Source organism: Trachymyrmex septentrionalis, unplaced genomic scaffold (assembly GCF_001594115.1).
Source record: "Trachymyrmex septentrionalis isolate Tsep2-gDNA-1 unplaced genomic scaffold, Tsep1.0 scaffold87, whole genome shotgun sequence".
NCBI classification, from domain to species: domain Eukaryota; kingdom Metazoa; phylum Arthropoda; class Insecta; order Hymenoptera; family Formicidae; genus Trachymyrmex; species Trachymyrmex septentrionalis.
In genome coordinates, this window is record NW_017306059.1 from 2,148,871 (window position 1) to 2,172,030 (window position 23,160).

The 23,160-nt window shown below is 34.9% G+C and overlaps 3 protein-coding genes across 3 annotated transcripts; all 3 read left to right on the top strand.

Moving 5' to 3' along the window:
- The first annotated feature begins 3,699 nt into the window (after positions 1–3,699).
- Positions 3,700–5,770, top strand: LOC108755458 (elastin-like). The gene is made up of 3 exons (XM_018498469.1): positions 3,700–3,741; positions 4,940–5,578; positions 5,671–5,770. Exons 1-3 carry the CDS (start codon positions 3,727–3,729, stop codon positions 5,746–5,748), a joined length of 732 nt encoding a protein of 243 aa, XP_018353971.1. The 5' UTR covers positions 3,700–3,726; the 3' UTR covers positions 5,749–5,770.
- Positions 5,744–13,478, top strand: LOC108755245. The gene is made up of 2 exons (XM_018498147.1): positions 5,744–6,108; positions 13,196–13,478. The coding sequence occupies exons 1-2, from the start codon at positions 5,837–5,839 to the stop codon at positions 13,476–13,478; spliced, it is 555 nt and encodes a 184-aa protein (XP_018353649.1). The 5' UTR covers positions 5,744–5,836.
- On the top strand, positions 10,431–13,179 carry LOC108755457 (glycine-rich protein DOT1-like). Its single transcript, XM_018498468.1, has 3 exons — positions 10,431–10,471; positions 12,050–12,721; positions 12,813–13,179. Exons 1-3 carry the CDS (start codon positions 10,457–10,459, stop codon positions 12,963–12,965), a joined length of 840 nt encoding a protein of 279 aa, XP_018353970.1. The 5' UTR covers positions 10,431–10,456; the 3' UTR covers positions 12,966–13,179.
- Positions 13,479–23,160: the final 9,682 nt, after the last annotated feature.

Sequence of the window (23,160 nt, forward strand, 5' to 3'; positions counted from 1 at the left end):
ATGCCGCAAGAAGAAGAGCAGAATCTACATGGAAGAATAGAATTTGCCTATATTAGTTTCATTATTATGTCATTTTTGAATCGTAGCTTCATCGAAATGTAGCTTCTCTTCGTCTATATCTATACATGTTAATCAAAGAGAAAAGGAGAGATGGACTTCAAACGTGAGAGGATAACATCACTCAAGGCTAACTTTTCGTCGACCGATGACCACACGTCCGAATTGGGGAACTCGTTTCGCTCGTGATCTACTTTTCTGTATCGTAGCAAAAGCATCTTGTATCATTGCAGTAAAAGTCGACATGTGCAGAATTATACCTTTTATAATTTTCTATAATTGTGTTAAACGTATAATTTAAAAAAAAATCTAGTTACAGTTTACGGATCTCTCTCTCTCTCTCTCTCTCTCTCTCTCTCTCTCTCTCTCTCCCTTCCTCTTTGTATTTCACTCTTTTTTTTCTTTTTTCTTTCTCGTCTCTATGTAGTATGCATAAAACGTGAAGTATTTCTGAGGAAGTTGCAATCGAAATTTTTAAGTTATTTTCTCTTCCTGCCTGTTTCTCGACCTCACCGGATCGCGGAAGCAGCCAATTCCATTGTTTCAACTACCAGTGACGGAAAGCATTCGGTTACCGCGAATTAAGTACTTAGTCAATCGCAAAACGTCCGCATCTCACTTGGAAAAAAATGAGATAAACATTTACGCAGATTTCTACATATATAATAACAGAGAGAGAAGTCTCGAAATTTAGATATATGGGTCACATCTCAAATATTATTAAAGATATAAAAATTTTATATATTGTTTCATTACTGCGTCTGAATTAAGTATAAGGCACAATTCTCTTACTGTTTTAAAAGCTATTTAAGTTTTTGTTAGTCTTGATTCTTATATAAATTAAAAGTTGTTGACTTAAAACTCTCTGCAGAAAGATATAATCATTTTGCTGCATAAAACTATAAATTATTTGTTTTATTATTGCAGTTGGTTTTAGGGCTAATATCATCAAAATTTTTAAAAATAATATTGACATTAGTTTATTCTGATTGATTGTTTGATTGCTACTTTTAATTGAAATTGTATAGACAAAATTTTGACAAAAAGAACATTCTTAACGGATTCTTGTCAATTCAATAATATTCTATATAAAAACTGATTAAAATAAATAAAATAAAAAAAGCAGATTCAGTTTATTATTTTAAATTCTTTTATAATTTTTTTTTTACGAGGAAAGATTAATATTTTCGTCAATAGCAGTATTTAAAAAAAATTTTTTACGAAATAGAATTAGAGTAGCATTAAGTTTTGAAATTTTCATATACGATATATACAAATTAGAATTGCATAATTCTCTCAAATGGCACATCAATATGACGTAATCAAACACATCAATACAACATAATCGAACAAAATTTGTTCAGTCAAACGTTTTTATGGATCCAACAAACAGCTGTTAGACGTTTGTGACATGCCAGTTACGCTTTCTATGCAAAGTGAGCCGAAACTTACGCTTTTTAAACGTATGCGAACAAACACGCACGATAATGGGTCTATGCAGAGCCATAAAACTCAATTTTAATTTTTCTCACGGATTTGAATAGGCTGGCGGGCAATATCAGTTAATATAATTGTCGTTTTACAAGTCCGTTCGTTTTTTACAAAATAGAGGTTCTCGCAATTTAGCCTGCCCTTAGCTCTCACGTTTTCCGAAATCGAAATTGTGATTTTTTAAATAATCTAAATTTAAAAAAGTAACTTAAAAGTTATTGTTTACAGTATGTAGCCTACTAAATTCATAAATTATATGCCAAAACTCAGATCTTTAATTCAATAATTGAAAGAGATATAAGTCTCTGAAATTTATATGATTCATTGTTGGACCACTTGTATCCTATGCGATGCATTGTACTTAGGACTTGTCTTCACGTAGTTGAAATCAAGCATCGCTGAAATAGACACTCAACGTTTATTCCGATTGTTCTTTTATTATTGTACAATAACATTTATACTTCAGCAATGATTTTCATTATGACATAGAAGTATAGGTTATTTTATATTAGAAATATCCTGGGTATCTCGTATTATGATTTCCATGCCTTATGATTTTATGATCATCAAACCTAACTTTTGTAATTAAGCAATTCAACATATCCCGTATTTTTCTATTAGTACGATATTACTCTATCATCACATAAAGAATTTGTTGATAAATATTTACTTATTAAATAATAAATAAGGTTTAAAGCTCATCTCACGAAATTTAAAGACATCCAAATTCTAAAATTTTTTTTTGCAACTACAGGCACGATCTAATAATAAATTTTCTACTAAATGATTTTTAATCCAAGGGCAATAAATTCATGGGGGAACCAATAGATAGCGTTTATTAGTTTAGCGGAAACGTCGCTGTCTCATATTAGGCGCCTATCTCATAATCGGGAGCTTTTCTTTATGTATTATATGTCCGCATGGAAAGAATGATTTTGCTAAAATATAATATAAAAATTTAAATAGATACAGATCTGAAAATAATTTTATTGAAAAAAATAATCATATAGAAAATTCAAGCATGATAAGCAATGCTGTAAAATTAAAGCTTTTGCATTCTATCAACTATACTTCACACAATTATTTTGATAATTTATAAAATTATTTATAAAATTATTTTCAGATCTGTATCTAGCCAAATTTTTAAATACTTCAACAAAACTGTTATTTCCATCCATAAGATACGAAAAAACTACATTATTTTGAACAATATCTCTGAATAATATATCTGAATAATATCAATATCAATGTTTCTAAATTAAACTCACAATAATTAATCGACAATTTATTTAGCTGTAAGAAAATTTTGGATGAAAGAAAGCGGTTCTTTTATGGGCGGACATCGACTTATATAGGAAGTTGCAGCCAGCTGTAGAAAATGGGCTAAAACTTGTATGGCAAATCGCAACATAATTTGCAAAAAACACACACACACACACACACACACACACACACACACACACACACACACACACACACACACACACACACACACACACACACACAAATCAATAAATATATACTTTTTAAATATAGTAATAATGAAGTCTCCCCCCCCATTTTGTGATATTTTATTCATGACAATATATACATTATTCTTTATTAGGAATAAAACAATATATAATATGCAAAATACTTTTTATCTAAATTTATACAATAACATTGTGCAGCCATCAAAACTATTAAGAACATCTCAAGTAAATGGGTAACAATAATAAAAATTATTTCGTTGGGAGACTGTCCTTTTTATCAACAAAATAACCATCTTATTATGATATAATGTCGAAACAATTAGATAAATTCTTGCCATCTTTGTAACATAACATGTCATATGGTCCATTTCTCACGTTCGTTCATCATTGAATCGATGCTACGGTGACACGTGTGAGTCATGAGTTAAACGCTACCTATCTGAATAGAACTTTAATGAAAGTACAGAGACAAATTTGAACAAACGCATACGGTTTTATATCATAAGAAGAGATAAAAATTAAGAGAAAGTAAGAAGAAGAAAGAAAGAGGAAGAGAGATTAGTAGTAGTTGCGTCGCATCTCATAGGACATAAATCATAGATGATGAGTCGAGGCATCGAGTGGGGCCCTCATGCTAGCCTGTATAAAAGGGAGTCCCAAGACATCGACGAAGCTTTAGTCCTCAAATCAAGAAACAGCATCTATCATGAGGGCATTCATGGTGAGTAGTCTGTTTACCATGATTGAATTTTCCCAATTTCTCGTTTCCTCCTCTCCTCCTTTCCTCACTCTCTTCTCGATTTCTTCATCTTCTTCTCTCCTGTCGCTGTCTTTTTATTCGGATCCTCCTTTCTGTTTCTCTTCTCGCAGAAACAGAAAAGAGAAAAACAGGAAGAAAAGAACTTAAATGTCAAGATTATCTCCCGCATTTATGTAACGTTAACACCATGAAACGTTAAGCGCGGCCGGTGACTGAAAGAAAGGGATTATATGTTCTACGTGCTCGTAAATCTACCGCCGTGCATTTCCGGAAACACTTCTGAAACGTTTACTGCTTGCTCTTTAAATATGTTTATTGCAAGAACGAATAGAAGTATACCGAGTATCATTGTTCACTTGAAAAAAAATTACATGAAATATTATCGTTTATATTATCTTCGAAAAAGATGTTCCTAATTCTTCTTCAATTAAAAATGCGTGAAAACTGTATATATTAATGTATAAAAATAAATAATGCATTTTTTTCGCACATGTACATTTCTTCTATAAAAAATACTTAGAGTTCGATTTTAAAGAATTCAACATGACTTATTCACGAGCTACATTATTTATTAATTTTATAATATCACACAATTTTAGCATAATAATTATACTAAATCGCAACGAAAGAAAAAAAGTGAAGTACCGAAAAATATTTAGAACATTATGACCTTGTTCCACCAATGTAAATTAAGTTTAATTTTGATACAATTTACTGTTTATTTACTTCTAAAAATTAGAAAAAAGTAAATAGTAAATTAAACTGAGATTAATCTTACATTAGTGGAACTGAGCTTAATTTTAGAATCATAATAAGGTAAACGTGCCAGTATCCAGACATGTAATACCTATATGTCCAGATATTTACATAAAACTCCATATTTGTCCATATTATTATTAATCTCAAATGCTTTCTTAAATATAATATTATAATTATATTATAATTAATTATAATATAATTATAATATTATAATAAAAAGAGCATTTAAAATTAATATCTAATAATAAATTTTGTGCATATCCGGTTACGAGGGACGTTCTTAAATATATTAAAATATTTATAAAAGAAAAATAATAAAACGAAGTTTAAATATCAAAGTCGAAATCTCGGTTTCAATATTTAAACACATCAGGAAAGTAAAATTGAATTGCAATTGTAGATCCTGGCCCTCGTCGCGACGGCGATGGCGCGGCCGGAAGCCGGATACTCCTATAGCCAGCCAAGCAGTAGCTACGGCGCTCCTTCCGGTGGATATTCGCTTGCTGGTGGTGTTGGTGGTATTGGTGGCATCGGTTTCGGCGGCGGCGTAGGCGTAGGCGGTGGTTTTGGTGGTGTATCGCCGGCAGGTATCGCCGCCGGTGTTGGTCCTGATGGTATCTCTGTGCCGCAGAAAATATCCTCATCCGGAACTGCTGGCATTGTCTCCAGTGTCGGCGCTGCAGGAGGTGTCTCGGGTGATGCGGCAGCGGCACTTAGATTCGCCTCTGCTAGACAGATTGTTAGAGATGTCTATGTTTACGGACCATCTAAAGATCTTGAGGCTCCCGGAGTTGCCGGAGTCGCGCCTCAATATCAAACACGTCCACCACAGAAGCACTATAAGATTGTCTTCATCAAGGCACCTACCCCACCAACCCCGACCGCTCCGGTGATCCCAGTGCAGCAACAGGATGAGCAGAAAACACTCATTTATGTTTTGGTCAAGAAACCCGAGGAGGCGCCCGAGATCAATCTGCCTAGCATAACGCCCACTCAGCCCAGCAAACCGGAAGTCTATTTTATCAAATACAAGACTCAGGTAAAGGAAAAAAATTTAAGCATAAAAGATAAGAAAAAGCGAAAATCTTAAACCGATCTAATTACTTAATCTTTTTTTTCTTCACATTGCAGAAGGAAGTCACTGGTGGCACCGGACCAAGTAGACCCAGCACGAGTTACGGGGTACCCGGTGAATCCGGGCCATACTAGTCAATTCACCGCTACCCCTGTAGCGGCCCTTCCGTCCTACTCTCCTATTCACCAACACATACGTACACACCGTTCACATACCTCTGACATGATCAACGACAATAATACTTATCGTATTGACGTATCGCTGTTATATGCGCGATCACCGAGAGAAGAAGTTGATAACAAGTTGATGACAAAGTTGAAGACGGCGATGATGATGACGATGTTGAATACGATAACGACGACGACGATAATGATGATGATGATGATGGCGATGATGAGAAGAACGATGATATCGATCACAACGACGACTACTATGATATCGATCACAACGACGATAATGATAATGACGACGACGGCGATGATGATGATGATGATGGCGATAATGAGAAGAACGATGATATCAATCACAACGACGACTACTATGATATCGATCAATCACAACGATGATAATGATGACGACGACGACGGCGATGATAATGATGATAATGATGATGATGATGATGATAATGATGATGATGATGATAATGATGATGATGATGATAATAGTGTTTTTTTATGACAACTGGAGCGAAGAAGAGATGTTTTTTATTCTTATTTTTTGCAAGAAAACGGTGGCGAAATAAAGCTTTTTTATGTATTTTTACTATCTATTTTTACTATCTACGCTTGTCAACTTATTATATACCTTTCCAATTCGAATTGATTCTGGAATCTGATTCCGTGGAATTTCCACATTTAAATTTACCTAATGCCCGATTCTACCAATAAATAGTACTTACTAATATTAGTAAATAATGCAGGTGGGGGGGGGGGGGGGGACTATGGCAGCCGCTTAGTGTAACTACTCTAGAGTTCCATTATTTCTCCCTGCTTGTTTCCAAAGTTAGACGATCAAACTCAGCCTCGTACCGTGTACCAAGCTTATGAGATCGCCTATCTTTACGCCATTTAGAGATCCTCGATTGTTTAAACATGTGTCTCCAGGATACATTTCTTTACCTCAAAATTTTTAAGGCTCTATTTGTTCAGGCTTGTATTTTCTGGTGAAAACCATGGTCGAGGTCTTCTCCGGATTTACCATCAGTTCCCTTGTCCTGCATCAATTTTACATGATTATCAAGGCTTCGTCCATGCGTTCCTTGAGGGTCGTGAAAAAATTGCCTCTGGTAATTATGGCTATGTCATCTGCATAATTGTAGATCTGGAAACCAAATTCCCTCAGTTTTGTGAGAAACTCGTCCACTATCAGGCACAATAGTAGGGGGGGAGAGGAGGGAAGGGGAGAGAACCCCCTCTCTGCGGGCAGCCTGACGCCGGACCCCCTTTAATGATGATATTGCTATGATTGACGGTCAGTTTTCTGCCCTTCAGCATGCTTCGAGTTCAGTCCACAAGTGCATCTAGTATTTTGTCTTACCATGGTATTCTTCATCGAGATTGAGGTGATATCAAAAGTCTCTTGAATGATGAAAATCGTCTTCAATTCGATATTCGATGATCTAGCTTAATTTCTGTTAGATAGTCGCCCACGGTTCCACCCCTGAGTGAAAGCTGCGCCACCCGCTATGGCCAGAAAGCTCACGATCCCTAAAGACGCTAGCCACGTGCTTCCTTGCTCGATTGATCTTATCAGACGTTTGGTGACGAAGATATCATACCTGCATAAACAAGTCAAAATAAAGATTCGTATGTATTGTTGTGGAGCATTGAGAGCACGTGCACCCCAAGGCGCCCCTTAGCTCGCAAGTCCCAATGACTACTACAAGGAGGAATCTTTTTGGGGGAGAGGGGAGTTAATTGAAATTGTATAGACAAAACATCCCTAACGGATTCTTGTCAATTCAATAATATTCCGACAATATTAAAACCGACCATGATAAATAAAATAAAAATAGATTCAGTTTACTATTTTAAATTCTTTTATAATTTTTGTTTTACGAGAAAAAATTAATATTTTTGTTGATAGCAGTATTTTTAAAAACTCTTTTACAAAATAGAATTAGAGCCGCGTTAAGTTTTGAGATTTTCATACACATCACGGTATATACAAATTAGAAATGTATAATTCTCTCAAATGTACATCAATATAATGTAATCGAACACATCAATATAACATAATCGAATAAAATTTGTTCAATCAAACTTTTTATGAATCCAACAAGCAGCTTAGATATTCGTGATATGCAGGCGCTAGAATATTTGGTGTTCCCCCCGCAAATTTTAAATTAGCCTCCTCCTACAAGTAGAGTTTTTATTAATTATCAAATTTCAAATCTACAACTTACAGCCGTAAATTAACAGACATTCTGAGAACTATTTTTTTTACAGGACGGTATCTGGGAAAAACAACGTGCTCTTAACTAATTGTAAGTCTTCTTTTGTTCAGATGTTTAAAATCTTTAAAGCGCGTCAAACTGTGCGCAGGATTCGCGATTCAAAAACAGTTGTGCAAGATTTATACTGTTTTGAGCATTTGACATGATGATCTAATATCTAATAGAATAATTATTAGAATTAATTTCCTACACACAAAAATGTCACTAAACATTGCATATTGTCTTTACACAGTGATTACTACTTGTGTAAAATATTTGTTAAATATTTAAAAAAAAATTTAATTTAATTTGTCAATTTGAAGAATTAAACAACAAAGAAAAATAAGAAAGTTACATTCGATTATTCACCAACGCGTCTCTACTTGAACCTCGTAAAACAATCATTTAAAAAAAAAATAACAAATATTATGTGAAGAAAAAAAAGAAGAGTGTTGAGAAAAAAATTGCAAAAATCGAAAAATATATGTCGATATACTCGTGATGTTACTAAAATTGAGATTTTTTTTTTAATTTCGGAATGTATAAAACGAATCATAACTATTTTCTTTATAATACTAAATAGTTTACGATTTTTATTTTGTAATTTATTGAAAAAATATTTCAATCTCATTTAGTACAATATAGGTACGCGACGTCAGGTGCCCCTAAAACATATGGCGTCCTCTCGCCGTGCCGAACTCGCTTATCGTGTTCCGCCGCTCCTGGTGATGTGCCAGTTACGCTTTCTATAAGGTGCGCCGAAAATCAAGCTTTTTAAACGCATACAAACGCACACGCACGATAATTAGTACACACAGAACCACACAATTAAAACACAATTTTAATTTTTCTCACGGATTTGAATAGACGGGCGGGACAATATCAGTTATAATCATCGTTCTACAAATCAGTTTGTTTCAAGTCGTACAAAGTAGAGGCTCTCACGATTCAGTCTGCCCTCAACTCTCATTCATGTTTTTCGAAACGCGTGGCTGCGTTTAAGTACAATTTAACTATCCTACTCAGGATCCATGCTTACTTATTATTTATTGTATTTATTGTTTGCTTATCCGAATGTATACGTATTATACATCCGCATGGAAAGAATAATTTTGCTGAAATATATAAAAATTTAGATAGATACAGATCTGAAAATAATTTCGTTGAAAAAAATAAGCATGTAGGAAATTCAAGCTTGATCAGCAATACTGTAAAATAAAAGCTTTTACATTCTATCAACTATACTCCACACAATTATTTTGATAGTTCATAAAATTATTTTTCACATCTGTATCTAGCCAAATTTTTAGATACTTCAACAAAACTATTATTTCCAATCCATAAGATAAGAAAAAACTACACTAAAACTACACTAAACAATATCTTTGAATAATAAATCAATATTAAAGGTTTCCAAATTAAACTCACAATAATTAATCGACAATTTATTTAGCCGTAAGAAAATTTTGGATTAAAGAAAGCGATATTTTCGTGGATGGACATCGACTTATTACACAGGAAGTTGCAGCCGGCTGTAGGAAATGGACTGAAATTTGTATGGCAAACCGCAGCATAATTTGCGGGTGGTATAATACCTGCATTTATCTTTCTTTAAGTATCCAAGAAACGTACATTGTGTTTTCTTTTTGTAAAATTCTTGTAAGGGCTATACGATATCATTAAAAAGTTTGTCATTAACAATTTTATAAATGTGACACTTGAAGTAATAAAAATCAATAAATATATACTTTTTAAATATAGTAATAATGAAGTCTCTCCCTCCATTTTGTGATATTTTATTCACACACACACACAGATATGACAACATATATATCGTTCTTTATTAAGAATAAAGCAACATATAATATGCAAAATACTTTTTACTTAAATTTATACAATAATATTGTGCAACCATCAAAATTATTAAGAACATCTCAAGTAAATGAGTAATAATAATAAAAATCATTTCTTTGAGATACTGTCTTTTTTATCAACAAAATAACCATCTTGATATCGTGCATAATATCAAAGCAATTAGATAAATTCTTGCCATCTTTGTGGCATAACATGTCGTATGGTCCATTTCTCACGTTCACTCGTCATTGAATCGACGCTACGTGACACGTGAGTGTCATGAGTGGACGCAATCTATCTGAATAGATGAATTTTAATGAAAATACAGAGACAAATTTGAGCAAACGCATACGGCTCTATATTATAAGAAGAGGCAAGAATTGGGAGAAAGAAAGAGAAAGAGAGAAAGAGGGAGAGAGATTTGTAATAGCTCCGTCGCATCTCATAGGTGATGGGTCGAGGCATCGAGTGGGGCCCCCATGCTGGCCTGTATAAAAGGGGGCTTCAAGACATCTGCGGAGCATCAGTCCTCAAATCAAGGAACAGCAGCTACCATGAGGGCATTCATGGTGAGTAGCCCGTCCACGACGATTTACCCAATTTCTCGTTTCCTCCTCTTGTCCTTTCCTCACTCTCTTCTCGGTTCTTTCATCTTCTTCTTTCCTATCGCTGTCTTTTTATTCGGGTCCCCCTCTCTGTTTCTCTTCTCGCGTATACGGGATCTTTCTCGGAGGATGATAAGACCGTGAGAGAAACGAGGAGAATTCGTGATCAAGATTGAGATCGAAACCGGGATCGAAGGTTTCATCCGAGAGCGGAAGGCGGGAGAACGCGGGAGAAAGTAAAAGAGAGGGGAGGGTGCACAGGAAATATTGTGTGCGGTGTCAATGTACTCCATGATAGTGACTAACCCGAGAACCGGTTCAGTGATTGTGCCACTTCTCTAGTTCCGTTTGCGCGAAAACAGAAAAGAGAGAAACAAGAAGAAAAGAACTTAAATGTCGGTATTCTCTTCCGGATTTATGTAACGCTAACACCGTGAAACGTTAATCGCAGTCGGTGACTGAAAGAAAGGGATTCCACGTGCTCGTAAATTCACCGTGCACTTCCGGAAACATTTCTGAACCGTTTACTGCTTGCTCTCTAGATACGTTTATTGCAAAAACGAATAGAGGAATACCGAGAATCATTGTTCATTAAAAATAAAATTAGATGAAACATTTATATTATCTTTGAGGAAGAGGTACATATTTCTTCTTCAATTAAAAACGCGTGGGAACTCTTCATATTAATGTATACAAATAAATAATGCATTTTTCGCACATGTACATTTCTTCTATGTAAGAAGTACTTAGAGTTCAACTTTACAGAATTTAATTTGAACATTTATTCGAGCTACATTATATAATTTTATATTAGCACATAATTTTAACACAATAATTAAACTAAATTGCAATGAAAAAAAAGTGAGGTACCGAAAAGTATTTAAAATATTATGGCCTTGTTTTATCAATGTACATTGAAATTATTTTTAGTTCAATTTACTGTTTATCTATTTCTAAAAATTAGAAAGAAATAAACAGTAAATTAAACCGAAATTAGAATTAATCGTACGTTAGTGGAACTGAGCTTAATTTTAGGCTCCTATTCTGTAATTCTTAATGACTGCAACGATATCATTATATTGTCATTGCGCAAATTTCGTATACAATAAAAAAAACTGCGCAACGACAATTTAATGATACCGATAGAGTCGTTAAAAATTATAGAGTAGGACCCTTAGAATCATAATAAGATAAACGTTCCAATATCCAGACATATAATAACTATATGTCCGGATATTTTTACGAAACTTTATATTTGTTTATATTATTATTAATCTCAAATGCTTTCTTAAATATAATATTATAATTTAATTGCAATCTTTAAATACCGTTAAATTATAATATTATAATAAAAAGAGCATTTAAAATTAATATCTGATAATAAATTTTGTGCGTATCGGGTTACGAGAACGTTTTTTATCTTAAATATATTAAAATATTTGTAAAAGAAAAATGATAAAACAAAGCTCAAATATCACAGATCGCAATCTCGATTTCAATATTTAAACATATTAGGAAAATAAAATTGAATTGCTATTGTAGATCCTGGCGCTCGCCGCGACGGCGATGGCGCGGCCGGAAGCCGGATACTCCTATAGCCAGCCAAGCAGTAGCTACGGCGCTCCTTCCGGTGGATATCCGCTCGCCGGTGCTGTTGGTGGTATTGGTGGCATCGGTGGTTTCGGCGGCGGCGGAGGCGGAGGCGGTGGCGGTGGATTCGGTTTTGGTGGTGCAGGTATCGCCGGTGGCATCGGAGGTACACAGGGTATCTCAGGCGCTCCCTCGTTCGGCGTCGGAGGTGGCCGAGGTGGAGTTGCTAGCATTGCCGGCGGTGTCGGCGGTGGAGATGGTATCTCTGGTATCAGTGCATTCGGCGGCGGCGGCGGCGGTGGCGGTGGATTCGGAGGTGGCACGCTCATCCAAAAACACATCTACGTTCACGTACCGCCTCCAGAAGCTCCCGAGGCAAGACCGGCCAGGCCCATAAGCGGAGGATATCAGGCACAAAAGCACTATAAGATCATCTTCATCAAGGCACCTACCCCACCAACCCCGACCGCTCCGGTGATCCCGGTGCAGCAGCAGGATGAGCAAAAAACGCTTATCTACGTTTTGGTCAAGAAACCCGAAGAGGCGCCCGAAATCAACTTGCCCACCATCACGCCCACTCAGCCCAGCAAACCGGAAGTCTACTTTATCAAATACAAGACTCAGGTAAAGAAAAGAAACTTAAGCATAAGAAATAAAAAAAAGCAAAATTCCTAAAAATATCTAATTACTTAATCCTTTTTTCTTTACATTGCAGAAGGAAGTCACCGGTGGTGGTGGAGGTGGTGATGGTGGCATCGGCATCGGCGGTCACGGAATTGATGGCGGTATCGGTGGCGGTATCGGTGGCACCGGACCAAGTGGACCCAGCACGAGTTACGGGGCACCCGGTGGATCCGGGCCATACTAGTCAATTCACCGCTACCCCTGTCGCGGCCCCTCCGTCCTACCCTCCCGTTCACCAAACACACGCACACACCGCTCACATACCTCTAACATGATCAGCGACGATAATACTTATCGTATTGACGTATCGCTGTGTTATATGCGCGATCGCCGAGAGAAGAAGACGACAACGATGACAAAGTTGAAGACGGCGATGATGATGACGATGTTGAATACGATAATGACGACGACGACGATGATGATGATGATGGCGATGATGAGAAGAACGATGATATCGATCACAACGACGACTACCACGATAATGATGACGACGACGACGACGACGACGATGATGATGATGATGATGATGATGATGATGATGATGATGATGATGATGGTGATGACGACGATAATGATGATGATGATGATGATGATGATGATGTTTACGACGACTAGAGCGAAGGAGAGATGTTTTTTATACTTATTTTTTGCAAGAAAACGGTGGCGAAATAAAGCTTTTTTATGTATTTTTACATAAAACTATCTACGCTTGTCAACTTATTGTATACCTTTCCAATTCGAATAGATTCTGGAGTCCGAGTTCGTGAAATTTCCACATTTAAATTTGCCTAATGCTCAGCTCTACTAATATAGATTAACTTTAATCTTATTTTAACTTATTTTTTTATCTTGTTCTATATAAGGAATAAATTTTAAGCCAAGAAAAGTTGACCTACATTGATAAGAATATTTATTTTTTAGTCTCGGTAAAATTTATCCTTCACTCTTTTTTAATTTTCTACTTAGTCAGAACTAGAACGATTGTTTATTGTATATACTTATAAGTATAAGAATTAAGTTTATACTTCTTTCAAAAAGTTCTGAAGAAACAATCCAGATAGATTCGTCAATTTTCCAAATTAGTAACTTCCGAAGAAGTGAACTCCGTTTTTCAAACAAAATAAATTCACGCGAATTAAAAAAATAATCGCGTATACGCGCGCGATTCTTTTTCTCCTTGTAGAAATTCGCAACGCCACTTTTACGGACGATTAATCTCACGTCAATGAGTACGTGTCAACGCGGCATTTTAATCCCAATTATACTCGAGCTATGCGTCGCTTTACGATCGCACGAGTAATTGACGTATTTTGCATACGATAGTATTAACTGACATTTTACAGAACGCTTGGTGAAAAAGGGGTGAAAGAGGGGACTCCAGCTTGATCCCGGTTTCGTCGGATCGGGCCACAGGGTTAATTCTCCCGTGGCGACGATTTCCTTTCTCAGTGCGTTTCCGCATGAGAACGCGCTGAATATTGCGCGACAGCGACAACAATTCTCTCGTCAATTCTCGCCACGAAAAAAAGAGAAGGGAACTCAGGTTGATGGGTAGAAAGGGGGAGGGAAAGGCGAGAAGATGGGAGGAAGCCATGTTTATCTCTTTCCAAAAAGGCAGCGCATCTCTCGCGAGCGGAGAAACTTTCACTGCTCCTAAACAACCGCTAATCAAGAGACGAGAACGACGCTCGTCGCCAGATTTCGTTCAACCGTTTCCCTTACTTTTATCTCTCTTTTTCTTTTCTTCTCTTTCTCTTTTTCTCCCGAAGAGCGCTTCGCGAAGAAGACTCGCGAGTTACTCGACGATGAGATCCGATGAATCCACAAAGTAGCGCAGAAGGATTTCCCACGATGACTAGAAGAAATAATGCTTGTGCGTTTCTTAGGCGCCAATGCGCATGGGAAATGCATAGGACACGCGCGAAATTTGCACGTATCTTTCTATAACGTATTTATAGGATGCGAGGCAACTAGTAGTTCAATTATTAAGGCGGCATAATTTCCCGCGAAATTAAGATCTGTTCGCAAACAGTGGCATTTGATCGATTCAATTGTGATTTAACGAAATCTATCCAGAAAACATTAAAGCATCTTAAAGAAATCTTTAATTAAGACAACTTAAAATTCTCCCAAAATTTTTTTACTCAACTATGTTTAAATGCATCCTAAAAACGTTATATATTCCAAATGAATATAATTATAAATTAATACAGGCGACCGAGAGCAGAATTGTGACGTAGTTATTTGAGCGTTTCTTAAATCTTACATGTATTTATATAATATCGAACGTTTCGGCTCCGTTCAGCGATGTTCAAGTATCAGTTTCAACATTCGCATTTATTATTGTGTTCAAATTCAAGACTGCAACATAGAGAGCCTCTTCAATTTCATTGTTGGGAAGCCTCTTTGTCAATTAGTAGCACCTAAATGATCACCACTGCAATCTTCGAATCACACGTTAAATACATTAAAGAAGAAAAATATGGATTGAGACGAATCGTTAAGAGAACTTGCGCTTACAGAATATAACTTTGAAATGACAGTTACAGCATGAGCTTGAACAGTGAGGCATTGTCGAATAACAAACCAGGTTTAGACCAGCTTTTAAGCTGTCCTTCAAAATATTTTTCAAGAATTAAAAAATAAAAATAATATTATATTGATTCATGACAAATAAATTCGATCAATAATCTGTCAATATAACGTCAAAATTGACATTATTTGACTTTCTTATTCTTGTTGAGTTCAGACACGCATGTTTATTGCAGAGTACATCTATAGATACATATATTGTACGTAATATTCTTTCTATCTTTCATATGATGGAATCAAATTGGGCGATACAGTTTAATGTAACGTATGAAGTTGATGACTTTGCAAAACACATTTATATAATATAACTCTTTATGTTTGCCTAAATTTTTTAAATGTTACTTATCAAACTCTCCTAAGACTTACATATGTTATAACACCTAATATTTACAGCAGTAAGCGAAAATCGGAGTTATATTAATTTTCTTTAATGAAGGAAGAATTTTGTGTCACTTTAATTTTATTTACTTTAATTTATACAGTCTTTAAAAAAAGAAGGAAATGCAAATTACAGAGAAGGGAGGTGAGAAGAGAGTTAAATGTCTCGATGTTTCTCAAAGGATTAAGAGATAATGCCATAATGGTCGAAAGGAGAGAAAATAGCGTCTTGGCTATCATTTACCGAGCGACAGATATGCGTGATGAAAAGCGTATACTCGTCGCACGCATCAACAGCACCGAACAGCTGGCTGCTGCTTGAAATTGCCCCGGGGGGAAAGATGAGACGATGAGCGAAAGCGAGGCTCTTCTTGCTTATTGACACGAGAATTTAACAGGAGAGAAGCCGAGAAAACGAATAAAAAGGAAGAAAGGGAAGCTCATTAACATATTAGTGCGACAGTCCGTATGTGTGCTTTCTCTCTCTCTCTCTCTCTCTCTCTCTCTCTCTTTTTCTCTGAGGCTCTCACGTATACGTGACGCGAGTAATCATGAGAACAGACGATTCAAATCGCTTTGAATTCACGAAGTGAATAAGTCAAGCGTCCTATACGCGCGAGGTCGTGAGTTTTAGTTGCTTTATTTTTCCGCGTTGCGTTGTGCGTGAATGAACCGAAGCAGAATCTCCAAAGAAAACTTACAAGGAAAGGACACAGTGGACTCTTCACGAATTTTGATCTCTCTTAATATGATAAATCTACATCATAAAAAAAAAATAAAAAGAAAATAAATTATGCCATGTCTGAACGTTTTATTGAATAGGGTGTAGTAAATAGTATTGTCTTCTTCTTAGTTGATCACATATAATTCTTAAAAAGGAACTTATAACTTTTGTAGATATAATATCATGATTTCATATAATTTTTAATATACTGGTAGGTTTATCAAAAACAGATTCAACTCAAATAATTTTCCCAGATACGACGAAACATTTTAAGGACGTAACGAAAAAATGTTGGCGTAATTTTGAAAAAAATTGACGAAGAAACTTTATAAAATAAGATCGAATATGTTTGCGAGCAAAACAGGATAAGAGGTTGAGCACAGCGAAGAAGTCGGGGGGGGATAAGTTAGGGAAGATCACCGGGAAGCCATGACGGCACTTCGTAGTAGCCAGAAGGCAACTTTCACGGGAACATCGCTTCTTTTTTTTCTATCTGAACGAGAAAGAGAAGACTGACATGCAGAGGCAGCAGGGAGGAGAAAAAACACTTTCGAAAGGTTGGAGCCGGCCTCCTTCAAAAATCGGACAACTCCGATTCGAGGCCATTATTTGGACATTGCGTATCTTTCGATCATGATATCATCCCGGTCGCGAGACACTTGATCAGAGATGAAAACGTCCACGATCCTTTCCTCTCCGTTCTAGTGACAAATAGGTAAATCTATGCATTATTTATAAATTTACAAATTTATTTGTACATCTACAAAGGAGGATATTAAAAAGAGGTCGATTTCTGCTCAAAAAGATGTAAATAAGAGAAATAATGTTTTTTATAGATTTTGATCTCTTGAATACGATAAAATTAAGAAGTTATTCCACATATGTATACGAAACTGCACCACACAACAGAATTTTTTAACTTATACATTCTATTTAAGTTCCATTTTGTAATTTTCAGGATTACTTCAACTAAAGTGGAAGTATAATGATATTTTTACAAAATTTTTAAACTAGTGAGTTGATGATGAAAAATGTTAATAAAAATTGTAAATAAATGGAAAATGATTTTTTTTATACGAAAATGATAAATTAAAAATAACCCATCCAGAGAACAATTTAAGATTTTTTAAATTAGTCTCTTGCATTTTTTTGTATAACTAATGATTTCGACGATATAATAATTGTTCGCATAAACAACGTTTTTTTTTTATGAATTTCTTTAACTTACAACAGTGAATAATTTAAAAAAAAAATCTCAAATTTTTTTCGCGAAACACGTGTCTTATATTTTTATCTGTAGAATATGTCAGTAAATTTTTAAAAAATTAAAAATGATGTTTCAAAGATACTCGCTGGAATGCCTCATATGCTTTCACAACTTTGCTAATTTCATATATAGCAATATAAACGAATCTAGTATGATGCACGTGACAAACTCACTTAATTAAGCTGCTTCATCACACCGCATTTAATTCTTGTGTCATCAAATTACAAATTAAGGAGCACTGATATAATTTGTTTTAAGAGTAGTACTATATGGTATTAAACATATTCTTTCGTTTAAATCGCATCGATCTTGTAGAAATTAGAAATAAATTGCACTTAGTTTCTAACAGGAGATCGATAATCGGGCGATAATAACGCGTGATGGAGCGTGAAATCACGGCGTTTACACGAGGCGCTAACGCGTTACATTTGAACAACGATGTGTTTAATGTCATTACACTATTATTACATTTAAATACTTTGCAACTTCAATTGAAGAATTGACTATATTATAACGCCAATGCATTCGTGATTAATTATTCATGAAAAATGTTAAACCTCCCACGAGTAACTCCCATTGTGTTCTATGTATGAGTGTCGATCAAAAATAAAGGATTCTTAACTGCTATATTGATAAAAGTTATCGTCAATAACTGCACGGAAAAAACAATTTTGCTAAAGTATCTAAAAATTTGAATACATGCAGATATAAAAATAAATTTTATTAAATTACATAAAAAATAATTATGTAGAACACTCCAACTGGTTGCTAAAACGTCATCAAAACTTTTTACGACGTTGTTCATTATGCTTGAGTGCCCTACATAATAATTTTGACCCAACAAAAATATTTTCAGATTTGTAGCTAAATTTTTAAATACTTCAACAAAATCATTTTTCCTGTGTAATATTTGAATAATTAATTAAAATGCGATATAACATAGGATAATTATTGTAAATTATACAAGTTTTACATGCTCTGTAAATCAATAAAAAATAAATATTGCGATACCATGTGATAAGACAATTTATTATTAATGATTATATATTAACTATTTATTAATAATTAACTAGATACTTTTTAGCCAATTAAAATAGTTCATTTAAAAATTGTTACATAGCATCGCAAAATTTTTTTATTAGATTTTTTACTTCTATACTTCTGTAGTAAATTTAGTGGACCAAAATCTAATGCGAAAGAATCTGATTTTATATCTACATAATTTTATTTTCAATTGTAGTAATAATATTATACTTTATCAGTGGGAAATATTGTACTTTGTATGAAAAATAGATTTAAACAATTTAATGAATGTATTTATATACGGAAGAAATTTAACGCGAGAGATTTCTTTCCGCGGATCTCATCCCACGGGTATAAGAATGCGTGATTGGCGTGCAACTAATTTATTAGAACATCAGAGGTACATTCGCCGGGGTCGAGGGATAACTTTCACTGTCCTGAGTTTCCCGATACTGTTCCATCGCGTAATTTCGTCTTTGCGGAAACGATGAATTGAAGATCTCTTCACGAAATCTCCTAATAATAGTACCATTATCTGCGCGAGATTAGCAATTGGCACCATTACGGATATTCAGCCAGGTCGAAATTTACATTGCCTACATTGAGAAAAATGTCTGGTTGGAAATGAACGAATCGAAAGATTTTAATATTAATCAGAATTTTAATTATTTCAATCACAATTTAATAGATTTAATCAGAAAATTCAGATTCGTCTATTTTCAACTAAAATTAATCCAATTAATCAATTAGATATTTTTGTCAGTATATCCACAGTCAGGATTTAAAAAATTTCTAAACCTTTTCATTTGCTATGACTCAGTCCGTTGGTATAATGAATTCTTATATATTTGAGATTGTTTTGAATATAGTCTTAAAATGTCACGAATCGATCAGAAGTCATATTAGCATCTTAAGACATTACTTAAGATAGTCCTGAAATAAGAACGGCTTATGAATACCGGTTTCAATCACTCTCACAAATTTTTTTGCGCTCACGCGCGATCGTCAGTCTTGATAAATAATTTGAATTATTATATCCCTCGCGGCGTCTCTGCTGCAACAGTTAATAAGCGGCTGTCGATCTCGGTTAATCAAGATCCATGTATGTTTGAGATTCCAGTGGAAGCCTCCGGGTCGCTTCCTTCTTCATGAGGAATGTAAGAAAAGCGGAATTGCTGGTCGTGCTTTACGCGTGTCATTACGAGGGTAATATTCTCCAGATTAGTTGGAGGCACCAGTAAAAAAAACCGCGATTATGCGATCTTTGCTTGGAGGAAACCGTGGCTTTTTCCCGCGTGCATTTCTTACGTAAGACCAGGGCACTGTCGTCGGACACGATATTATAGCTCGTGGATCGTGCGGCAAGAGCTCTCAAGACGAGGGCACGTTAAGATCACGATTTGCGAGCGAACGCTATACAATCCTTCCGAATATGATGGACCGTGATGACACGCGCTCGGTGAAAGGTGCCGAGAAATTAGTACGTACATGGTACGGTACCGTACGTTCATCCATTTTCGCGGTATTCACGAGATGCGATGTTAAGATGAAGTCGTAGGAGATGTGTAACTTTAGTAACGTGTGTGAATTATCGCGATTACATTGATTGGTCGCACATTGAAATACGTTACATCAGCAGCTTGACAAAGGTATTTTAGATAGAAAGATATACGCTGACAGACATATTTTATGTATTTCTTTTATATATGGCACAATCGGTTAAATTGGGCAAAATATATATTAATAATTTATGAATACAATTTTTTTTTAATTTTTAATTTCCGTCTCGTTTCTTTCTTCGTAAAACTTTTAGAGAGTACCATTCTGAAGAGTCTCATTCTTAATCTCTCATTCTTAAAGATTAAAAATTGAGTCATTCTTTTTCAAGACTGGCTCAATTTTTACTCATTAGAGTGAGATTCTACTTTAAAGAATTAAATATGTCCTATATATCAGTATAAAAATATTTTTTTTTTCTCGATAAAACAAAGGTATATCCTTTTATGATAGTAAATTAATTTAATTGTTACACTAGCTGTGAATTTAATCTTTGAAATGTATATCTAATTTCTAATCGATCTGATCATCACTATCATGATGAATCGTAATGAAAAATATGATCATAATGAAAAATGATGGTAATTAAGACACTGCCGCGCTGTTATGACAAAGTGATCTCCATGAGTAGCATAATCACGTAATAACAGATAGCCAACTGTTGCATCACGCACAACACAACGCTGAAGTATAACTCACAGGAAAAGCCATTCGCTTTTCTTAATTTGATCTTTACTCGATATTTCATTAATTGATTGCAAGCTTCGAAATAATTTGGTTTCGTAACCGTTTGCAGACCAGAGTTGCGTTACGAAATATTGCGAGAGATAATGAAACACAACGCCAAAGTAGTGCACACGAGGTCCGCTAGTGTGACAGAGATACCTATATTCCCGCTTTCTCATACAGGTCTCTAATCTATCTCCGTAATCTAGCAAACCTTAATGTAACTTTGGCGTAATCTGCTAGACTTCGGTGTGCTCTTCTTTGCTTTTTCTTACGATACGACAAGCCTTTGCTAGTTCCTCTATTTTTAATCATTTAGATCGCTAATTCTATTATACATACATATCTATTATACTGATTAGGTATTATACATTATTATGTGTTACTTTATTGTAAATGTTATATCCTTCATTTATTCATTCTTTTTATAAATAAAAATTTAAAGAAATTAAATAAGAAATTAAATAATTCACAAAAAGTTAGATAAATAAGAATACGGCACGATACTTAGTGCGTAAACATCCGAAGAGTTTAGATGCATAAGTAAATTATATTTAAATTGTTATTACAAATTCGTATATTTTGCTCGCATTTAAATCGCCTAAAAATATTAAATTTGTACGCCGACAATAGTGTAATAAATGTTAAAATTATGGTATAATCCACAGAAATTTATTTTACATTTACTTTAAAAATTTAGTATTTTTTTTTCGCTTTTTATTATTATAGAGAGAATCAGAATTATGAATTAATGTATTGGGTCTATAATCTGTTGATTTATGCTGTGTTCTGACAAGATGATCTAAATCAACAACAACGATGATTCAGGATAAACTTTCCTTTTATACTTTATAACGAGCATGTCTATTCATTATGACACAGAATAAAAGGAAAGTTTATCCTGAATCATCGTTGTTGTTGATTTCGATTATCCCATCAGAACATATAGTATATACCAACGATAAGAAAAGATATCAGCGATATGGCGACGATTCGAGATGTTTAAAATTACAAATGAGTTTATCGTGTTTCCCATGTTCTGTTTTGTTCACATTCTATTTGCTTTTTAAGTTATGAACATCTCGTTAACTCTTTCTTTAATTTTCTGATAGACATCATAGCAGCCTCTCTAAAGTCTTATCTTTCACGTGTATCTCCATCATTCGCACAGCACACTTATCTATCTTGTCAACTATCATTATCATCTCGCACATAAAATAAACTATTATTATTATTAAATTATTATTATTTTATTATTAGTACTATTAAATTTCAAGGACGAAATTGGCAAGTTATTGTTTCTGGAATAATTATATATTTTGATGGAAAGAGGGAAGCTCTTTTCTCAAAGAGAGAAACAATTTAACAATCGTAAGTGATTTGCGTCTGGAGGATCTCGCAGAAAAATTCAATAACGACGAGATTCAGTGTTATTCGCAAATATCCCTTCGTACAGATATTACATCACGTCTGTGTAAGTAGGTGACCAGCGAGGACGAATCCGCGATGAGGGCTACAGGCTAGTATGGGGAACGCAGGACGAAGCGAGTCGACGAGACGAAGACGCTACCGGGTGAAAGCATGGGTCAGCGTAAAGGCCAGGTACCGTATATCTAGCCCGATACATACAACCCGCACATATCTCTAACTCGCGCAATTAAACGCGCGCGTGAGTTAAGTTCAGTACAGTTCGGCTGAAAGAAGAGCTATTTCCTTCTTGCTTTCCTCTTCTATGATACGAACTCGCGCGCGCGCGATGTATTGCCACATTCGCATGCGAATAACGTGTGGCACGGAACGGTATCTATGTACACATTAGGAATTATGCATTGCGATATTGCGGTAGATAACACGTGGACGTTTCACGAATTGTATTGTTTCGTCGCATCTCTGTCGCAACGATGCGGGATTTTATTTTGCCGACTTGTACCACGGCGTTTTAATTTTATGTCAAATATAATAAAGAAATTTCATTAGAATTGTATCAAATACAAATAATATATTTTGTCAAATATAAGAAAGAATAGAATAACAATAAATGGTAATATTAAATATATTATATACGTTTAAATATTAAATATTAAATATTAATATGTTGATATATATATATAT

Excerpts from the sequence above, each read along its gene's own strand:
- LOC108755245 (XM_018498147.1), top strand. The coding sequence starts at position 5,837 with ATGATCAACGACAATAATACTTATCGTATTGACGTATCGCTGTTATAT. Across the intron at positions 6,109-13,195 it reads GCGATGATGATGATGATGAT|GATGATGATGATGATGGCGA; the intron begins GGCGATAATGAG and ends GACGACGACGAC.
- LOC108755457 (XM_018498468.1), top strand. Across the intron at positions 12,722-12,812 it reads TTATCAAATACAAGACTCAG|AAGGAAGTCACCGGTGGTGG; the intron begins GTAAAGAAAAGA and ends TTTACATTGCAG.
- LOC108755458 (XM_018498469.1), top strand. Across the intron at positions 5,579-5,670 it reads TTATCAAATACAAGACTCAG|AAGGAAGTCACTGGTGGCAC; the intron begins GTAAAGGAAAAA and ends TTCACATTGCAG.